The following is a 19,683-nucleotide window of genomic DNA, read 5'->3' on the forward strand; positions in this document are numbered from 1 at the left end:
AACACAGTGAGTTAATAGCCGTGCAGCAGTAAATACTCAGTGATAGAATATTAATGAAATTATGCCCATATTTTCCATTTCACCCCAGTCACAGTAATTGGATTGTGAAGCCTCTCTAAATCCAAGCGTAACAGTTGGTGCCCAAGCGACAAATATACTCTGTCTGCACTATAGGAGGTTCAAATGGCAAGATTTCAAGGAAATTCATGGAGGAGTAGAGGGAAAATAGAACTCACTAACAGTGTAGCTCATAACAACAGACCCCCACTTTTAGGCTGACATGTTGCTACTAGTTTGACTACCCAGACATGATTATGAGAGTTTGAATGGGCAACCTGGCAGACGTTACTTCCTGTAAACCAGCAGCAGGTGCGTTTGTTGTTGAATGGAAAACAATAGGAGTTGCTTGTTCGCTCATGTCATCCCATGGACTGTCGGTGACCAGTAAGTGAACTCCTCAGACAAAAAGGTCAGTCTTGACTCTCTTTTTAGCCTTGTAGAGACATCTGAAGAGCAGCAGAGTAGTGTAGAAGCCATGAATCAGCCACCATCTAGTGGCCCAAGTCAAAATTACACAACACCCAACTAGACCAAGGGACCTCAACCTTTTCTTGCCAAGGGACCCCCCTCCCTCCCAGGCAAACCAGCGACCCAGGAACCACCATCATATGTTAGCAAAAACGTTTTTCTTTCACACGTCTTATCAGGTGAGTGAATTCATATATTTTAGAATTAATATATTTGGTATAGTTTTTCTATATTTTGACTTCCCCACATTATACTTGGAAGAGGAAGTTTAACTCCAAAGACATTTTGGCTAAGAGCACTGGTGTTGCGCAGTTTCTCTGGTGCCCAGCAAAGTCTACTGCGTCAGCCCCTCAGATCGCTGTCCGTGGTTCTGAAATTGCTACGTCTGTGTGTCTGCCTATCGATAGGCTATCAGATTGGTGCTAGTGCTTGTAGTAGCCTATAGCTTTGCTTTACTGGATACATGTTTTGTTTTTTTGGGTCGTCCTTTCCTCATGTTAAGCCTAATATTTATGTTTCACTAAGCTATAGGCCTACAGTGTTGCAATGCTGCTATTTAGAATGCTGACTGGTTGCAATTATGCATTTACTTGCTCAGTAATTAAAGTAGGACATTTAAACATTGCAGTTTGTAAAATGCATGTTCTATGCAACAACATACTAATCAGTAACCAATTTATGTTTTTAATAGGATACAACTGTACTGTAGACCTATAGCCTACCTTGGCCGTCCACACGCTCTCCGCAGCTTGGGTAGAACGTTCGTGCTGAGTAAAACCAGTCTATTAATGCCAATGATCAAAACAATAGCTTACTAGGGATTGTTTCATTATGCAGACAATGCAGTCTGGCCTACTAGCCTATCTATAGCTATATACAGTATTTTGCATGGTAGCCTATTTATATTACACACTGGAACTCGGACTCCACTCTGTGGGCTATCCGTCTCATCACTTGTAGGCTTACCAATGTTCACAGGAGGGGGGGGGGGGGGGGGGTCTCTGGCAGTACCCGTCAGGTTGGTTTCCTGGGAGAGGAGGAGGCTCGATACTCTCACTAGAGGAACAGTCACTATTCGCAAGAAGTGGGGGAGCAAGGCCACTCTCATAGCAGGGCCCGGGCAGTGAGGTCTCAGTCTGGACTGGCAGGCTGCTGCATAACATACTAGCTTCCACCTGGTGTTTCGTTTCACTGCATTTATGTGCACCACTTAGTCTTGCCTTTTGTTCATCCATCTTGAACAATGCACTCACTCTTCATCTGAGTCCGTCCTGATTCACCTAACTTTTTTGAACTATTGATAGCCAAATTAGGTGAGGAGTCCGAGGCGGGCTGCCGCCGGCGCTGCTGAGAAATAGACTAATTAGACACATGACAAATATATTGTCTGACTAACCTACTGCCGTGTAGATTAGACAAAACACTTTGCTTGCTAGATGTGGAAATTTAAAAAAATTAGGGTTACTGTCAAAATGATTTATTAAAAACATTACATTTAGACGTATGTGTGAGTTGACGAGCTCATCAGCCCCCAGAACTTGTGCCCCCCAGTGTGGGTTTCCGCTACGCCAGTGGCTAAGAGCAGCTGTTCAGCTGGTTAAATAAAGGTTAGCCATGTTTTGGCAAAACTGTATGTCCGAGTTAAGAAAGCTTACCAGCAGCCAGTGGCACTTGCTGCACTGGCTTTTTCAAAGCCTATGTCAGATACTCCAGTGAGTGTAATTAGCTCCAATGAGTGTAACTTGCTCAATATAAGGAGTTGAGAAATAAAGTTGAGATCATTAGAAATAAGACGATATCCAATTCTCTACTGTAGGTATGTCATTTTAAATGTGTTTATTCTGTTGTTGCTAGCGATATTCATAAAATAAAAAACATATATTTTTCAAAGTACCTCCACAGACCCCCCCCCAGAGTTTTAAAATAACAACTACCTCCGTTTTAAACTTAACAATTTGGCCATTGGACAGAGTTCTGCATCAGCTGGTCAGATAGTCCAATTTATATTTTTGTTAGGGCGATTCCAAAATGTGTCCAACAACAGAAGAAACCTCCCCAGCAAATAAGTTAGAGTTTGTTGGATAGGAAGTGTAGGGGGGTTTTTCATGGGGAAAATCATGAATTGAAACCATCCAACTTTGCAGGAGAAAAGGCAGCAAGATCATAGTGCGTAAATCTTATAAGACATACTGCTCTTGAACTACAGTAAATCTGAATGTACATCTATCGACTGTGAGTGAAATGTTCCAATATTCACATGGACATTCGATATTAATGTATTAAGAATGTATCTTAATAATGCTATTACAACTGAGTTAATTGTCCACAGTGCATTTTAATTACTGACAGAATTGCTTCATTTCCTTTGTATGCCTATCTGGGATTAATAAAAATGGCCTCCTCTTTCCTTTGTAAGAAATATCAGTCTAACACACTCACTAAGACCTAGGAAAGATAATACATTGTTAATGAAAAGCCCTGCAATGCCTTGGAGAGATCATTTCTGCCTAATGGACTTCACTCATCTTCATCTGCTAATACAACGTACTGTACTTGCGCTTACTAAAGACCTACCTAAGGCGATATTTAGCGGTTGCTGCTTTGAACCCAGGGCATAACCTACTTATGGAGAACATGTCAGCAATAAAAAGCGATTGAATGGGTTTAACTACAGGGCTATGTTCATTTAGGGCAGGTTTTAAAATGGTTTACAAAGGAAAACTAAAAATGAGCATTTCTTAGTGGACAGGTCCAGGTAGTCTCTTCCTCGGTTTCAGTCCGCTTTTGTCCATTTGAACACAATCCAGGTCTTGCTTTGGATGGGAGACCGAGTAGATGCCTAATTGAGCCTACGGGCAAGAAGGGCAATCAAGCCGGGACAAGGTCTGGCATGGGAAAAGAAGTGAAGTCTTCATAAGAGGCTAATAAAAATGTCAGCCGGGAGACTTGGGATGCTCGGGCAAAGGTCTCACCAAAGTGAAATAGGGGCCAAGCGGGAGGAAGAGAAAGAGGGACATTGAACAAGTGAGAACACACTGCGGCAAATGGTGCATGGATCATCTTTTTGGATATCTATTCAGACAGAGAGACCGTATCATTATTACCTCGTCATTAGTTCACCTCTTCATTTCACCCGTATTTGATCACTCCCTTAAAACTTTGTCTTGTCTTTTGCATGCACTATTACAGCGCTCTATGCTGGACTACATAATGAGGTCTTCTCTTTCTTTCCCTCCCCTGATGGAGTCCACCAGCCAACCAGGAGCTGCAACACTTTGAACTCTCCTTATTAAACACAAGTACTGTCTCTCGAGCCCAGGCATTTGAAGTCTAGACTAATTGACTATCTCCTTGACATTTCCACTGCACTCCAGCCCAGACCTCACCAACACTAACATTGCATCTTCACACTGACGGTAATTGGGGCTTTATGACTCCCATCCTAGCCCCTACCACCCAACACACACACAAAAACAAATTGGAAGACTTGGTGGAGTGTTGTGTACAACAAGCACATCTAAATCGGGGATTGATGCATAATATTAAGCATATTAATGATAATACTGTTTGCGTTGCCTCTAGAATTTAAAAAAAAGATGTAAATGATATTTTTTGGAGTGCAGACCCTCTACACTGCATCACATAATGAGGTCATACAAGGAAAGGCACGCAACAAAGTTTGAGGTAGGTCTACTTGAAGGGCAAGGAAGCATGCCATTTTGCCACACCCTTGATTTTGCTTTGTCACAAACAATCACGATACGTGGAACATTAATTAATCAGAACGGAATGTAAGAATAATCGCACGTGGCGACAAGCGATGCGATCTGTTTGAGATTGTGGAAGCACTCCAAGGGGTTCTCTCTCTCTCTCTCTCTCCATTGGCTTCTCCCTCCCTCTTTCTTTCGCCGCCTCTCTCAGCCTGCTCATGGGCCTTAGTGTTCTTGCCTCGCTCTCATTTGTAGATTGTGCCTTAGGGCTGACAGATGTTCTATATATTTTTTCCAACGTTAGGTTGTTCGCTTCCATCACGTTTACCACCACATGCACAGATACTCCCTTCATCCAGAGCATGGCTAACTCGCCTCGACTCAGAAACACACCTGTATTGTCTCCCATAAAGAACAGTGAGATGAGGAACCACTCCCGTGCTAGTGGTTACCTCCACCAGCTGAAAGAAGGATGGTGAGGAACAGGTAAATTGTGCCGTGCTAGCACGCTAAACTATCATGCTAGAGCCAGTTGGGTCCCATGGCAGTTCCACATCCCCGTTTTACTTTTGGAGTGTTCCTGTATTAGGAATGTATCCTGCATACAGATGTTATCACACCATGTGTTGCAGCTAGCTAATCATCCACTATAGCTATTAAGACCGATGTTTGCAGTTAATGATATCCTTGCATACGGAGTTTAGCATTCATATTACATGTGTTGTAACCTTGGCGTGTTATCTTACAGTCAAGGCTGAAAGTAAGACTAAGTGATGGGTGTGGACCTGCTTTTTAATCATTTTACTGATGTACGAGGTTAGTACTAAACTGACAAATGGAATTGTTTAATTAAAAGATGCTCATATGATGGACCAATTAGCTATTTGATTTAACATTTTTTGGGGTTAAAATATTGAATTGTGTTTACTACTATAGCCCATAGAAAAACATTCATAAATGTCCAAAAAACAGTCAAAAAATGAACCATAAGGAAAAAGGCTTCAAAGCATCTGTCCTATGTCTAGGTAATATAAGAAAGATCAGGAAATATTAGAGTTTTTTTGGCACAAAGCTACCTCCACTCAATTACATGGGTTACCTTCAGATGAGTTCTGTGACACTTGTGGGGGTTGTAGAGAAAAACAAAGAACACTCGTGTTTGTGAGATTCTCCCCCTTCCAGAGGTTTTTGGCCAAACTGTTCGGATGCAACAGACGTTTTCTTGAGAAGACCGATTTTCGGGATGTTTCGTGGTCTGACAAATACCGCTGTAGCTCAGTCACCTTCCACCGCAGATGCGGAAGGCCGACATAAGCTGATATGGTGGATTGAGACGCAGCCAATATATCCAGCTGACAGATTTTAATGGGGATTTTTTTATTATGTTACTTAGATTGACGCATTGGTACGTCAATAGACACTTAAAGATTTGAACCAGTGTGCTACAGCAAGAAAATAATCCTGCATTAACATGAAATGTGGATTATGTAGATTATAATTAATGGACATTTTTTGTGGGGGTCGATACATTTTTTGTTAGGGCAAATCAAGTCTGACATTTTAAAGTGGAAATCACTAACTTTAGAAGCCTTTTTAAACATGGAATACACTAGAAGTTTGCATTTCCTGCCGTGCAGGAAAATTCTCAGCAACAAATGAGTGATCAAATGAAGATCCTATATCTGTACGTACCCTCATTTGCACTTCTTTGAGAAGTGATGGGAACATTTCTAAAGAGTTTGCCTTTACTACTTTGAGGACAGTTCGAGGACATTAAATATGAATTTGCACTTATAAATGTGTGCTTGCTTGTTCCAAAAAGAGTGGCAATGAATGGAAGTATTTGAACTCTATAGTGGGAGAGATCTCATCTGAAGCAAATTCATATTCCACCCACCTGCCTGTTGATGCTGTCTGATCTGGACAGAGGCTGTCATTGTTTTGGAGCACAACACACACACACACACACACACACACACACACATAAATAATTAAGGCCTTCGCCTGAAACATTTGTGCCGATGACTGCTGCTTTAGTCAATATGTTCATGAGAAAAAGCATTCTTCAGTATTTTCCATAAGCGCTAAATAGCCGACAACACTCATTGTAAGCCGGCTACTTTTTCCACCTCGTAAATTACTGAGCCATTTTTTCATTTAAAAGTTTCAATTAGGTAGTCAGAAAAGTCCATATAGCCTTCTGCCACTAAAAGGAATGATATACATCTTCTAGTCATCTATCGATAGGACAGACGCCTGTCAGTCTTTCACATGTTTTATCGGCCTACACAGCCACGGAGTTGGGGCGCAAAGGCTATTTACTGTGCTTTGATTGATTACTGAACAGTAAGCGTTGACTAGTTTATAAAAGGTGTCGAAATGACTGAATAAAGTCAATCTCCTATGTCCGTTTGCTATTCATAAATCATACAATGTAGTTATGTCCATGGTATTGCATCGGGACATGTAAACCAAAAGATCTTGTTTGTTTTTTTCCTAGGATTCGAAGCCCATGAAAAAAACTTGCCAGTGACCGTAAAGTGGCTCGTCAGTGTAGCCTGGTGATGGTTTGTTCGTGAACTGACATCTTTTTTTTTTTTTCAATGGATCTGCTAGGTGAACGGAACCGAATCTCATCGGTACAAGACGTGTTTTGGCTCCCTAATTTGCATACTGGCAGGCTACTCCTGCTTTTTAGTCGATTATCTGCAGATAAATTATGAAAACATTCGATGAAGATGTCAAATTCTCACTACCGGAACAATAAGAATAAGTGGAGAGAGCGCCTCATTCTGGTCCAAAATATGATACAGATTGAAGGTTACAAAAGTTAATGTACATGATACTTATACGCTAGTATTAAAGATATTGATACTAGTATTAAAGATATTGATACTAGTATTAAAGATATTGATATAGGCCTACTGATTTAATTAAAGTTAACAGACAACTGCTGCTTTCTGTTTAGCAAAGCCCATGTTTAACACCTGCTTCATTCATACCTGTTGAAGTAAGACTGTAAATGTGACTTGAATCTCAAGATTGGTTTAATGTTAAAAAGGTTTTCTTACTTAGAAAATAGTTGTGATCAGGACTAGGCCTAGACAATATCCAAAACGACTAACACACCACATTTCAATCATTTTCAGTCGTATTACTGTAAAGAAATATCTTTCAACAACAACACATTTTACAAAAATGCGAGGAGAAGTCATTCAACTATTCTATAATTTAGGGGTGCATTTTGGATGGAACCAAGGCATTAGAATGTACCGGAGGCCACCAAAATGGAGCTTGTTCTGCAATTTTCACGGAAAACACAGCTATTACTTCCAACAACAGCAACAAAAAATCTGCTTCCGAGAAAGAACCAGAGGTTGTTTGTCTGAATCTGTCCGTCGCTTAGCCAGCCTCCCCTCAAATTCCTTTCATTTTCTGGAAGCATTAGCCGCCCTAACAAACATTTCTACAAGATAATGATCTGCAAGCATGTCAGATGGGTTCTCGATATTTACCGTCATTACGCGTTATTTCTCTGTATTAAAACCTGTTCATCCACTATTTGCTTGTGATTACTCTTCAACTGGACTGCTCTGATTCTCTGCACCTTAGCACACATGCACTCACCCTCACAGACATTAACACATCACAACGGCTGATACAGCTCAATTTATACACTCCCCCCCCCCCCCCAAAACATGTGTTTATATTGGACTACAACTTGTGCATTCCTGTATTATACTTATGCTAAAATGTTTATTCTATTCTACTGAACCATTAACTTTATGTTTCTATTATATTTTATTATGTTTTATTGTGGTTGCACTGTCCAGAAGGAACCTGCCAGTAAGTGGTTTGTTGGCCGATGGTATACCATGCGTATCCCATACATACAAGTAATAAAACTAGAAACTACTGATAGCACCGTTATTCGCAAGCGTTTCCCTTATAAGCGTTCTCATACTCAGAATGAGTCAGAATGCATGCAGTGTTCTGATCTCAGTGATAGAATAATGGTCCATTGTTTCTGACTGGTCTCCACTGGTCCTTGTACACCAGTGACCCAATGCATCCCTCTTCCACTCCTCCATTCCCTGCAGCAACAGAAGGTTGACTTACCCCAACAGTGTGGGTGACAGCTAGCCAGAGTGATGATGACAAAGGTAACCTGGGTCCAACAGGTACTCTCTCTCTGTGTGTCTGTGTGTCTGTCATTAGCACCCAGTTACTCATTTTAACACGTCATATCACCGGAGTTCTGTGTTAAATGGGTGGCTCTGCAGTACTATGCTGTTGCCATTTTAGAAACCCACTAGCTGTGTTTTGTTTAGAGCGACATACACTGAGTGTACAAAACATTATGAACATCCTTTTTGAACACTTTCAACACCTTGTAGAGTCCATTGCCCCAACGAATTGAGTCTGTCTTGAGGGCAAACCAATATCACAAAAGGTCTTCCTACTGTTTTGTACAGTCAGTGTACAAGTTAGACGGTTTGCTGCAGAGACGGGTTGAATTACAAGGTATGGTCCAGTAAGGTCAGGATTGTTGACCCTTAGTAGTTTGTTCGTTTTTATTTTGTAGCAACATCAAGGCCTATACCTTCCACTTCTTGTCAGTAAAACTTTTCAAAACAGCGCAGGCTAATGTTCTACAGGCTAGCAGTCCACACTATTCCACAGGCTAATGTTCCACAGGCTAACAGTCCACACTATTCCACAGGCTAACAGTCCCCACTATTCCACAGGCAAACAGTCCCCACTATTCCACAGGCAAACAGTCCCTACTATTAAACAAGCTAACAGTCCACACTATACCACAGGCTAACAGTCAACACTATTCCACAGGTTAACAGTCCACACTATTCCACAGGCTAACGTTCCACAGGCTAGCAGTCCACACTATTCCACAGGCAAACAGTCCACACTATTCCACAGGCTAACAGTCCACACTATTCCACAGGCTAACAGTCCACACTATTCCACAGGCTAACAGTCCACACTATTCCACAAGCTAACAGTCCACACTATTCCACAGGCTAACAGTCCACACTATTCCATAGGCTAACAGTCCACACTATTCCACAGGCTAACAGTCCACACTATTCCACAGGCTAACGTTCCACAGGCTAGCAGTCCACACTATTCCACAGGCTAACAGTCCACACTATTCCACAGGCTAACAGTCCACACTATTCCACAGGCTAACAGTCCACACTATTCCACAGGCTAACAGTCCACACTATTCCACAGGCTAACAGTCCACACTATTCCACAGGCTAACGTTCCACAGGCTAACAGTCCACACTATTCCACAGGCAAACAGTCCACACTATTCCACAGGTTAACAGTCCACACTATTCCACAGGTTAACAGTCCACACTATTCCACAGGCTAAAAATCCACACTATTCCACAGGCTAATAGTCCACACTATTCCACAGGCTAACAGTCCACACTATTCCACAGGCTAACAGTCCACACTATTCCACAGGCTAACAGTCCACACTATTCCACAGGCTAACGTTCCACAGGCTAACAGTCCACACTTTTCCACAGGCTAAGAGTCCACACTATTCCACAGGCTAACGTTCCACAGGCTAGCAGTCCACACTATTCCACAGGCTAACAGTCCACACTATTCCACAGGCTAACAGTCCACACTATTCCACAGGCTAACAGTCCACACTATTCCATAGGCTAACAGTCCACACTATTCCACAGGCTAACAGTCCACACTATTCCACAGGCTAACGTTCCACAGGCTAGCAGTCCACACTATTCCACAGGCTAACAGTCCACACTATTCCACAGGCTAACAGTCCACACTATTCCACAGGCTAACAGTCCACACTATTCCACAGGCTAACAGTCCACACTATTCCACAGGCTAACAGTCCACACTATTCCACAGGCTAACGTTCCACAGGCTAACAGTCCACACTATTCCACAGGCAAACAGTCCACACTATTCCACAGGTTAACAGTCCACACTATTCCACAGGCTAACAGTCCCCACTATTCCACAGGCTAACAGTCCCCACTATTCCACAGGCTAACAGTCCCCACTATTCCACAGGCAAACAGTCCACACTATTCCACAGGCTAGCAGTCCACACTATTCCACAGGCTAACAGTCCACACTATTCCACAGGCTAACAGTCCACACTATTCCACAGGCTAACAGTCCACACTATTCCACAGGCTAACAGTCCACACTATTCCACAGGCTAACAGTCCACACTATTCCACAGGCTAACAGTCCACACTATTCCACAGGTTAACAGTCCACACTATTCCAAAGGCTAACAGTCCACACTATTCCACAGGCTAACAGTCCACACTATTCCACAGGCTAACAGTCCACACTATATTTACAAGGAAATGGTAATGCTCACTATTCTGTATTCCCTGTATGTCTCACTATCAACATCTGTTACATCTTAACAAGTTTTTCCTGGTCTTTGATGTTTTTTTTTATTTTCCACGATTATCTAGGCTTACTCTTGTTAATACAAAGTGTTCATGTTCCAAACAAAACAGGCTAGCATTCCACATGACAGTCCACAGAAATGATAAAGCTCACTGCTGTTTTTCCTGTCCTCTCACCATTAGCGTGACACCTCTTTCCTGGTCTATGACCGAAGCTTTCTCATTGGACTGTACACATGGGTGAGGAGAGGTGGAGGTTAGGGGGCGCATTTCATCTTCATTATTAGACAGGAATTGACCAGGAGAAAATGACCTGTTCCGATTAGAGTCTTGTTGAAAGGGAGGAATGTGAGAACGGAAGGATGAAGGGAGATGGAAGTAATGATGCAAATTGTCAGGATGGCTCCTTTTGAGGGTTGTGGGAGAAGGGGTTGGATGGGGTTGGGGGTGCAGGGGTTGGACGGGGGGAGGGGGGGTGAGCTAACGGTCGCAAATATGAAGAGCTTGTCTATCCTTTGATCAAAACACTGGAATTGATTAAATCCTTCTTCTTCCTTCCTTTTTTTTTGGTCTGGTCTATAATTCATTAGTTCCGGAAAGAGAGAATTTATAGGGTCGGTATAAATATTAACGATTGGAAGTATTTTCTTAGAAGATCACTGTTAACTCTCTGGGTGGAGATTAGCATGGCTCAATGGATGTGGCGGATATTGTTGAAGATGACAGAGGCACCAAACAGACATGGCAGTACTAACTTGTATGTTCGTTTTATATTGGCAGTTGACATCAGCATTGCAAGTCCATTGACGTGCCTTCGTAAGTGTATCCAACTGAACTGCAATGAGTAGATCAACTTTTTCTACTACGAAATTACTTCGAAGTAATACTGATAGATAGTTCAAATGAGTCAAGTGGGCTGAGTTAAGTTAAGACATTTGTCAGCATTTACAAATTGAAACACCCCACACAGAGAAGCATTTAGAAAGCAGATGGAAAACTAGAATGCTAACTATGAGATAAGACAAAATAACAACAACTTAAAACACATAAATGCACCTTACCTTTCTCTTGTTGTTGGGACTGACGTACAAGTAGCTGAGGATTGTTTTCGCCCCCACTTTCTCATTGAGCTTCTGGTAAGTGGTTCCATAGTCGGTTGACCTGGAATTTAATCAGAGTGTTTGATGAAGACTTGATGAATCTCTTGTTGTAATTAAAAATCCCCTGGAGAACGTTTAGTTGGATGAAAAAAAAAAGCATGCACAATTAGGTCCCACCTCCTTGTGGTTCGCTGTTCTACGACAACACACTCAGATTACAAGGGATAAACAACCATAACCTAGCCAGGGTGTATGTTTCCAACTATCTGACCAATGTCCAGCTCTTCTTTTAAAAACAGCACAGAATTCAAAAATAGCATCACCAGGAACAATAGCACTTTTTCTGGAATAGTTTCTCTGTTATGGTCCAGGAAAATAGTTGAAGTCAAATCATGTCATTCACTCCTTCAGTCCAAACTGTTAGGAGAAAAAGGCACAACAAAGTGCAAAACTTCACGTAAAGCTGAAAGACTGGCTGCATAGTCTCAAGTGGACTGTTCTATAGCTGGCCAAAGATGAAGCCATTGAACCATGAGTTAGACTAGCTTTATGCAAAGTTTTCACGTGGCCTCCTGCATTGTCATTCACACAAAGCTTCCTGTTTTAAAGGAAGTAACAGCAATGTTTGAGAGGATTTTGAAAAGAATACTGAAAAGGCAAAATAATGTGTGAAGTTGTTTGGAGGTCGTGTCTAGGTAGCACAACTCTGTTGTTTCAAAGTCTCACCATATCTGTCAGCATAAAACTACTAACCCAATATGGATCCCAACAGTTGAGTCAAAGCTAACAGTGGATGAAAGGGGATTGTGCTGAAATATTTAAGCGATGGTCAGAGTGCTAATGTGAAATTTGTGTTCTGTCTGGGATGTGACATTCCAGAACGTCTCGAAGTTTGAACAACTTATCTCCCCTGCCAGGTTCATTTTATTCATAGAGAAGCGAGGCTCAATCAAGGAGCTATTTCATGTTCAGCTAAAACACACACATAAACACACACACACACAGACAGACATGCAAAGCAGGCAAAGCTTCAAAAATACACCATGCATGCATCACCCTTCAACGCTTGTTACTACTACAAACAAAGCAATCACTGACTTCGATAGAGGGTTTTCATTCATCCTGTGCTTATAGAAATGTTAAATCCTGATTTTGGAAACTCAATTGAAATGGAAGCATTACAACTTTGAAGTCGTTTTTTTTGTAGTGAAGTTGACAAAGAACAAACATAAACACAAATAGCCCAGCCCCGTTACACCAGCATGGTGACTTTCATCTTCCCTTTTTCAGATTTATTATGGGATGGTTTCCATGTCAATTAAAAAAGGGCGAACTCCTGAATACCGGCGGTAGCATCTATCAACGGGTGGATCCATCGACACTTTGGACCACAGGACAATGACATCATCTGGCTATTGATCTGCTCTTCATAGAACCCCCCATCATACGGCTGCTGTGATTTAAGGCCCAATGACATACTTTTAGTGGTGCAGCAACTCTCGACATGAACCAATGAAACTAATACAAATCGGCCACCCCCCCTCACATCATAAACCTAGCTACTCCTCACATCATATACCTAGTTGTTTTAGTTGAGGGTTCAATTTCAAGCTCTTCTATTCATACCGGACTAACGTGATACTGCCTTGTTGGGTTCTTTTCAAGGACAGGGAGGAGACTTAGAGCACCCCCAGTACATGCCCAATTAGATTTCCCGCATATATCTACTGTACTATGACAGCAGCAGCCCTGTTGTCTTCCCTATTGGAGTTTGATTAATCAATGAGCGGGGGGTATCTGGAGATGGTTAGCTAGAGGTCGCTAATCGCATTAGCGGGGTGCAAAGTAAATAATAAACAGCTTGAACCGTCCAACGGATGGCAGCTTTGCTGAGTATTCCAAATTAATTCATGAATGCCTCGGCGCACTCCGATAGCATTTCTCTCTCACCACTCCGCGTTGAGAGCAGCAGCTTGGGCTTGTACCCCCTCCCATTTCTGCCCCAGGTTTGATGGCTGTCTTCCATTCTCAAAACTACCAGCGTCTCCGTCTCTCCCCCTCATGAAGTGAGGGAACAGTCAATGTTAGACGCACCATTAACAGGGTAATGAGGTGTCACGCCCGTTCACGTTTGAGCCATCCACGACTTAAGCCACTAAAGGCTAGTGGTTAGGACTTCAGTGGAGCCATATAACGCTACATTTCCCACTGCTGTGGTTGGGAGATAGGCCTTGGGGTGGACCCACGGATCGGTTGTGGACAAGGCCGCTGAAATCACTGGAAAGTCCTGAGGTCCATTTTCTGTTTTCCTCTTTCTCATATGAGGGCCGCAACGTTCCAGCAGACCCGCACCGCTGAGATTTGTACAGATTTGACAGGCCTACTGTTACAAAGTCTCTTAAATGCCAAAACCGCTGTCTATCAACTTTAATGAACGCCAAGTGGAACACATGTAAGAGCATTTAATTTGTCCATCTTTTAGCGAAAGCCCGTGGTAAAATAAGGTGAGACGTCATAAGACGTGTTCCGGTGGAAAGGAGTCGATAGAAGAACAATTCAAATCCTCCAACTGCGGAGTTTACAATGGACAGTCAAACACTTTCTATTTTCAGCCAAGTCTCAAACATACAGTGGGGCAAAAAAGTATTTAGTCAGCCACCATTTGTGCAAGTTCTCCCACTTAAAAAGATGAGAGGCCTGTAATTTTCATCATAGGTACACTTCAACTATGACAGACAAAATGAGAAAAGAAATCCAGAAAATCACATTGTAGGATTTTTTATGAATTTATTTGCAAATTATGGTGGAAAATAAGTATTTGGTCACCTACAAACAAACAAGATTTCTGGCTCTCACAGACCTGTAACTTCTTCTTTAAGAGGCTCCTCTGTACTCCACTCGTTACCTGTATTAATGGCACCTGTTTGAACTTGTTTTCAGATTAAAAGACACCTGTCCACAACCTCAAACAGTCACACTCCAAACTCCACTATGGCCAAGACCAAAGAGCTGTCAAAGGACACCAGAAACAAAATTGTAGAACTGCACCAGGCTGGGAAGACTGAACCTGCAATAGGTAACCAGCTTGGTTTGAAGAAATCAACTGTGGGAGCAATTATTAGGAAATGGAAGACATACAAGACCACTGATAATCTCCCTCGATCTGGGGCTCCACACAAGATCTCACCCCGTGGGGTCAAAATTATCACAAGAAGGGTGAGCAAAAATCCCAGAACCACACTGGGGGGACCTAGTAAATGACCTGCAGAGAGCTGGGACCAAAGTAACAAAGCCTACCATCAGTAACACACTACGCCGCCAGGGACTCAAATCCTGCAGTGCCAGACGTGTCCCCCTGCTTAAGCCAGTACATGTCCAGGCCTGTCTGAAGTTTGCTAGATAGCATTTGGATGATCCAGAAGAAGATCATATGGGAGAATGTCATATGGTCAGATGAAACCAAAATATAACTTTTTGGTAAAAACTCAACTCGTCGTGTTTGGAGGACAAATAATGCTGAGTTGCATCCAAAGAACACCATACCTACTGTGAAGCATGGGGGTGGAAACATCATGCTTTGGGGCTGTTTTTATGCAAAGGGAACAGGACGACTGATCCGTGTCAAGGAAACAATGAATGGGGCCATGTATCGTGAGATTGAGTGAAAACCTCCTTCCATCAGCAAGGGCATTGAAGATGAAACGTGGCTGGGTCTTTCAGCATGACAATGATCCCAAACACACCGCCCGGGCAACGAAGGAGTGGCTTCGTAAGAAGCATTTCAAGGTCCTGGAGTGGCCTAGCCAGTCTCCAAATCTCAACCCCATAGAAAATCTTTGGAGGGAGTTGAAAGTCAGTGTTGCCCAGCAACAGCCCCAAAACATCACTGCTCTAGAGGAGATCTGCATGGAGGAATGGGCCAAAATACCAGCAACAGTGTGTGAAAACCTTGTGAAGACTTACAGAAAACGTTTGACCTCTGTCATTGGCAACAAAGCGTATATAACAAAGTATTGAGATAAATAAGTATTTGGTCAATAACAAAAGTTTTCCACCATAATTTGCAAACAAATTCATTAAAAGTCCTACAATGGGATTTTCTGGATTTTTTTTCCTCATTTTGCCTGTCATAGTTGAAGTGTACCTATAATGAAAATTACAGGCCTCATCTTTTTAAAGTGGGAGAACTTGCACAATTGGTGGCTGACTAAATACGTTTTTTGCCCCACTGTACTTGTGAGTCACAAATATCCTAATCGGGCACCGAATCTCAAGGTAGCAAGAACGCAACCTGTAGACCTACAAACACAAGATATTACAACTATAGCCAAGGGAGTGGATTATGTTTGAATTCAGTTTTCAGTAATGCGGAGAAGCCCCTTGAGCTGAAAGTGCAGCGAGACTCGCTTGAGCTGCACTCAAGGCCAGTCAAAGTAAGTGCACTTGGACTACACTGGAGAGCACATTGGCTGTCTGTGAGTAGCTGTGACTCATATTCACACTAATGCCTGTTTGCTTTGGGCTGAATTAAACATCTGGTTGGTTGGCTGGAAGGTTCTGGCGACAGGTGCACGTTTTTCTGGCGAAAAGTCTCCTCAATGAGGAGAGGGCAAGTTGTACCGTTTAAATATTCAAGGTGATTTTGTTTAAGCCTTTGATTTGTCAACCTCTTATTGGTGATGCACTTATGTATTTATAATGTGGTATACAAAAGGAGACAGAACATGAAACACAACCTTGTTGCTGCTAAAAATCCGATATAACAGGTCACTGAAGACTTCACACAGAAATGTACACAGAAGACTTGCAATGACAAAGCATGATGTGCTTACCTCCACAACGAGCTCTCCGTGACACTGTTCAGGTTGAAGTCAAACAGCTTGGTCAGCATGAGAATCACCTGCAAGACATGAAGATAAATCCTTATTTACACACTTTAATACAGAGCCTACACCAAAACGCACATTTCAACACACAATATCATAAACATAAAGCGTAATCACATTTCACATCGCATTTCAAAACATTTGATGATTCGTCCTGAATTACATTTGTCAGCAGTCAAGGAGATCGTGTTTCTTCTACAGTACGCGAAATCCAAGGAAATTATCCGTTCTTGGAGTTACAAGCCACAGGTCATCAACAATTTGCCCTCTAACATCCTCAAAAGGTTGCTGAATCAAATCCCCGAAACTGAGAAGGTACAAATCTGTCATTCTGCCCCAGAGCAAGTCAGTTAACCCACTGTTCCCCTGGCGCTTACGACTTGGATGTCGATTAGGGCAGCCCCCCTCACCCCCCCCCCCGCACCTCTCTGATTCAGAGGGGTTGGGTTAAATGTGGAAGACATATTTCCGTTGAATGCATTCAGTTGTACAACTGACTACATGTCCCCCTTTCCTTTCCCACGTTGAAGTAGTGTCCCTTTATTTCACGATCACTTGTGTAATACAAGATGCTTCTTCCATACTTTCTAAAATCACCCATCACATCCTTTCAAAATAGAAAACAGAAAGGACAGATAGGAAGATATTAAACGTTGGATATGTAGCCTCTGTAGCCACACATGAAAAGGCATAGTTCTGTCTTTGGGAAACTCACAGTCTACCTGATAGAGAATACATTATACAAATGTGTCCTCCACCTAGCTTGTTCAGGGGATCTGACTACTGACTAGCAAGCTCAGCTGAACTGTCAGCGAAAGGAACTAAAAGATACATCAGACGAACAGCGTGTGACGACTAATTATTAAGAGCTCATTACTTAACCATATCCTATGCAATCTAAACGCGGCACTGTAAATATTCTTTATAACTGTAACACCCTTAAAGTGCATGGGATTTAGAAGGAAAATCTGGGTCGATCCAAGTCTTCAGGGAAAATGAAAAGACAGATAAATCACATTCTGCCCAAAGCAGAATGAGAACTACAGAAGCACAGAACTACAGAAGCACGGAACTACAGAAGCACGGAACTACAGAAGCACGGAACTACAGAAGCACGGAACTACAGAAGCACGGAACTACAGAAGCACGGAACTACAGAAGCACTCGCAATCTATTTAGTTTATGACTAGAGGTATATTTCAAATTCATTGAAATTTGTGGCGGTGGAGCTATTCACCAAGCACACCTGTAGTTTACCAGTCTACTTTGACATGGTACTATAGACCCCTGACATTTCACGCAATGTTTGCTGTCTGTTAGCATGTTGCTAACTGTGTGGAATCGCCTGGAGTATGATGTCATGGGTTTGACAGTTTCGGGATTGTTCAAATGCTGTAGATGTCATACAACACAGAGGTCAGTAACAACATGGACAAGTCAAACAGATCCAGCAGTCTTATGTCCATCTTTATCAGCCTCGTGTCATCCAGATGACCTTAGCATAATCTACATAGCTTATTTTCCTCCCTCCAAACACCCATAGGCGGGCTGAAACTTCAAAGAGGAACTGCACTGTATGCATATTCAGGAAAAAAAAGTCCATAGTGTACAGCAAAAACAAAACAACCGGAGCCTATAAACAATTTGTACATGCCGTTTCCAAGACCGGCTACACAATGTTCCTTGGCTGCACGCTGCGTCACGGCAACATCCAACTGTTTCCCTGTCCCTCGGATACCTTTGAGTCGACCTCCCGCTGCATGTTGTGGAGGCAGGCGTGGCGGAGGAGGAGTCACCGTGGGAGTTGTGTGACTTTGTGAAGTGTGTTCCGCCAGCGTGGGGGCCCCGCGAGTGAGTTACAACGCCAGAACAGATGCACCTCTGCAGCGGGGAATTACATTGTGAGGCCCCTTTGATCACCCTGTATTATGTATGAGGCAACATCTGCGGCCTCGGAACGCACCAAAACAACACCGCCCCCCACACACACACGGCTGCTTTGGGTCGACCTGTGGAGGAGTTTAGGTTAGCGAGAAGAACCCATCAACTCAAAACTCCTATAAATTAAGAGTTTGTTCACAATGTAGCCCGGTGTCTCCTCTAAGCGTCTGAGTGGTAGATGCTCCAGTGAGGAGAGAATTACCCCAGGGGATGAATAACCTTACATGTGCAGATGAGACCAATGCATGCTAATGACCCAGTCCATTTCGCTGGCCAGCTGGAGGGGTAATTCGCACACAGGCGCGTACCCACACGCACAAAGGCGCGCACACACCCACCCACACACAACCACCTCCACAAGGCTTCTCTCTCTCTCTCTCTCTCTCCGTCCCTCCTCGCTATCTCCTAAATTCTACCAAACCTCTAAATTCAGTTGTTCTATGTCTGTTTGACAGAGCAGGTGCCCTTGTACCAATGTATCTCTGTACTCCATGCCTATGCCTCCACCTCCGCCTGTTTCTGTGTACTAGAGCCAGGTTCTCTATCACCTCGCCCAAACAACCAATAACCTGGGCAGATAAAGTCCTTTAAAAGCAAAGTAAGCAGAGCTGTAAAAGCGGAGCAGGCCAGGCGGGGCTGGCTGTGTAGCTGGCATCATTAGCTGAAGGACAGTGTGCATGCGGACCCTTCTGTCTGCCACATATGGAGCCTAATGTGGGTGGCCATCAGCGTGCGTCCGTGTCAGATGGTCTCCACGCTGGAAAGTGCATATGCTACATTACCGAGCTTGCCAATTAGGCCCGTGGGTAGACTCCTACTGTAAATATTACCTTGCCGAGCAATAGAAGGAAAAGACAGACTAAAAAAAATGAAGATATCTGAGAAGGACTAACGATGGGGAGAGTGCTGTGTGAGGGAGTGAAGAAGAACAAGAAGGTCATTCCACCAGAAGCGGTTAGGAGTTGTTTGAGGGAGAGAAGATGGAGGACTGTGACTTTCAGTAGCTTGGAAGGTGTTTGGGTTTACGTGGCTGTGGCAGGTTGAGGCGACAGCTCTGTTTATGGGATGCATTATGCTGAAAACCCCA

At 43.0% G+C, this 19,683-nt stretch overlaps 1 protein-coding gene across 3 annotated transcripts in view; it reads right to left on the reverse strand.

The window, feature by feature from the left end:
• The window catches only part of LOC110493541 (VPS10 domain-containing receptor SorCS1), a 149,872-nt gene that overhangs the window by 58,759 nt on the left and 71,430 nt on the right, over positions 1–19,683 (reverse strand). For all 3 annotated transcript variants that reach the window (XR_005036889.1, XR_005036888.1, XM_036949462.1), the window contains exons 2-3: positions 16,602–16,669; positions 11,731–11,830 (exon numbers count right to left, since the gene is read on the reverse strand). Coding sequence is in view for 1 of the 3 variants with exons in the window: in XM_036949462.1 (XP_036805357.1) it covers positions 11,731–11,830; positions 16,602–16,669 (168 nt within the window). In the remaining 2 variants the exon portion in view is untranslated. The remainder of the gene's footprint in view (positions 1–11,730; positions 11,831–16,601; positions 16,670–19,683) is intronic.

Source organism: Oncorhynchus mykiss, chromosome 17 (assembly GCF_013265735.2).
Source record: "Oncorhynchus mykiss isolate Arlee chromosome 17, USDA_OmykA_1.1, whole genome shotgun sequence".
Taxonomy (NCBI): domain Eukaryota; kingdom Metazoa; phylum Chordata; class Actinopteri; order Salmoniformes; family Salmonidae; genus Oncorhynchus; species Oncorhynchus mykiss.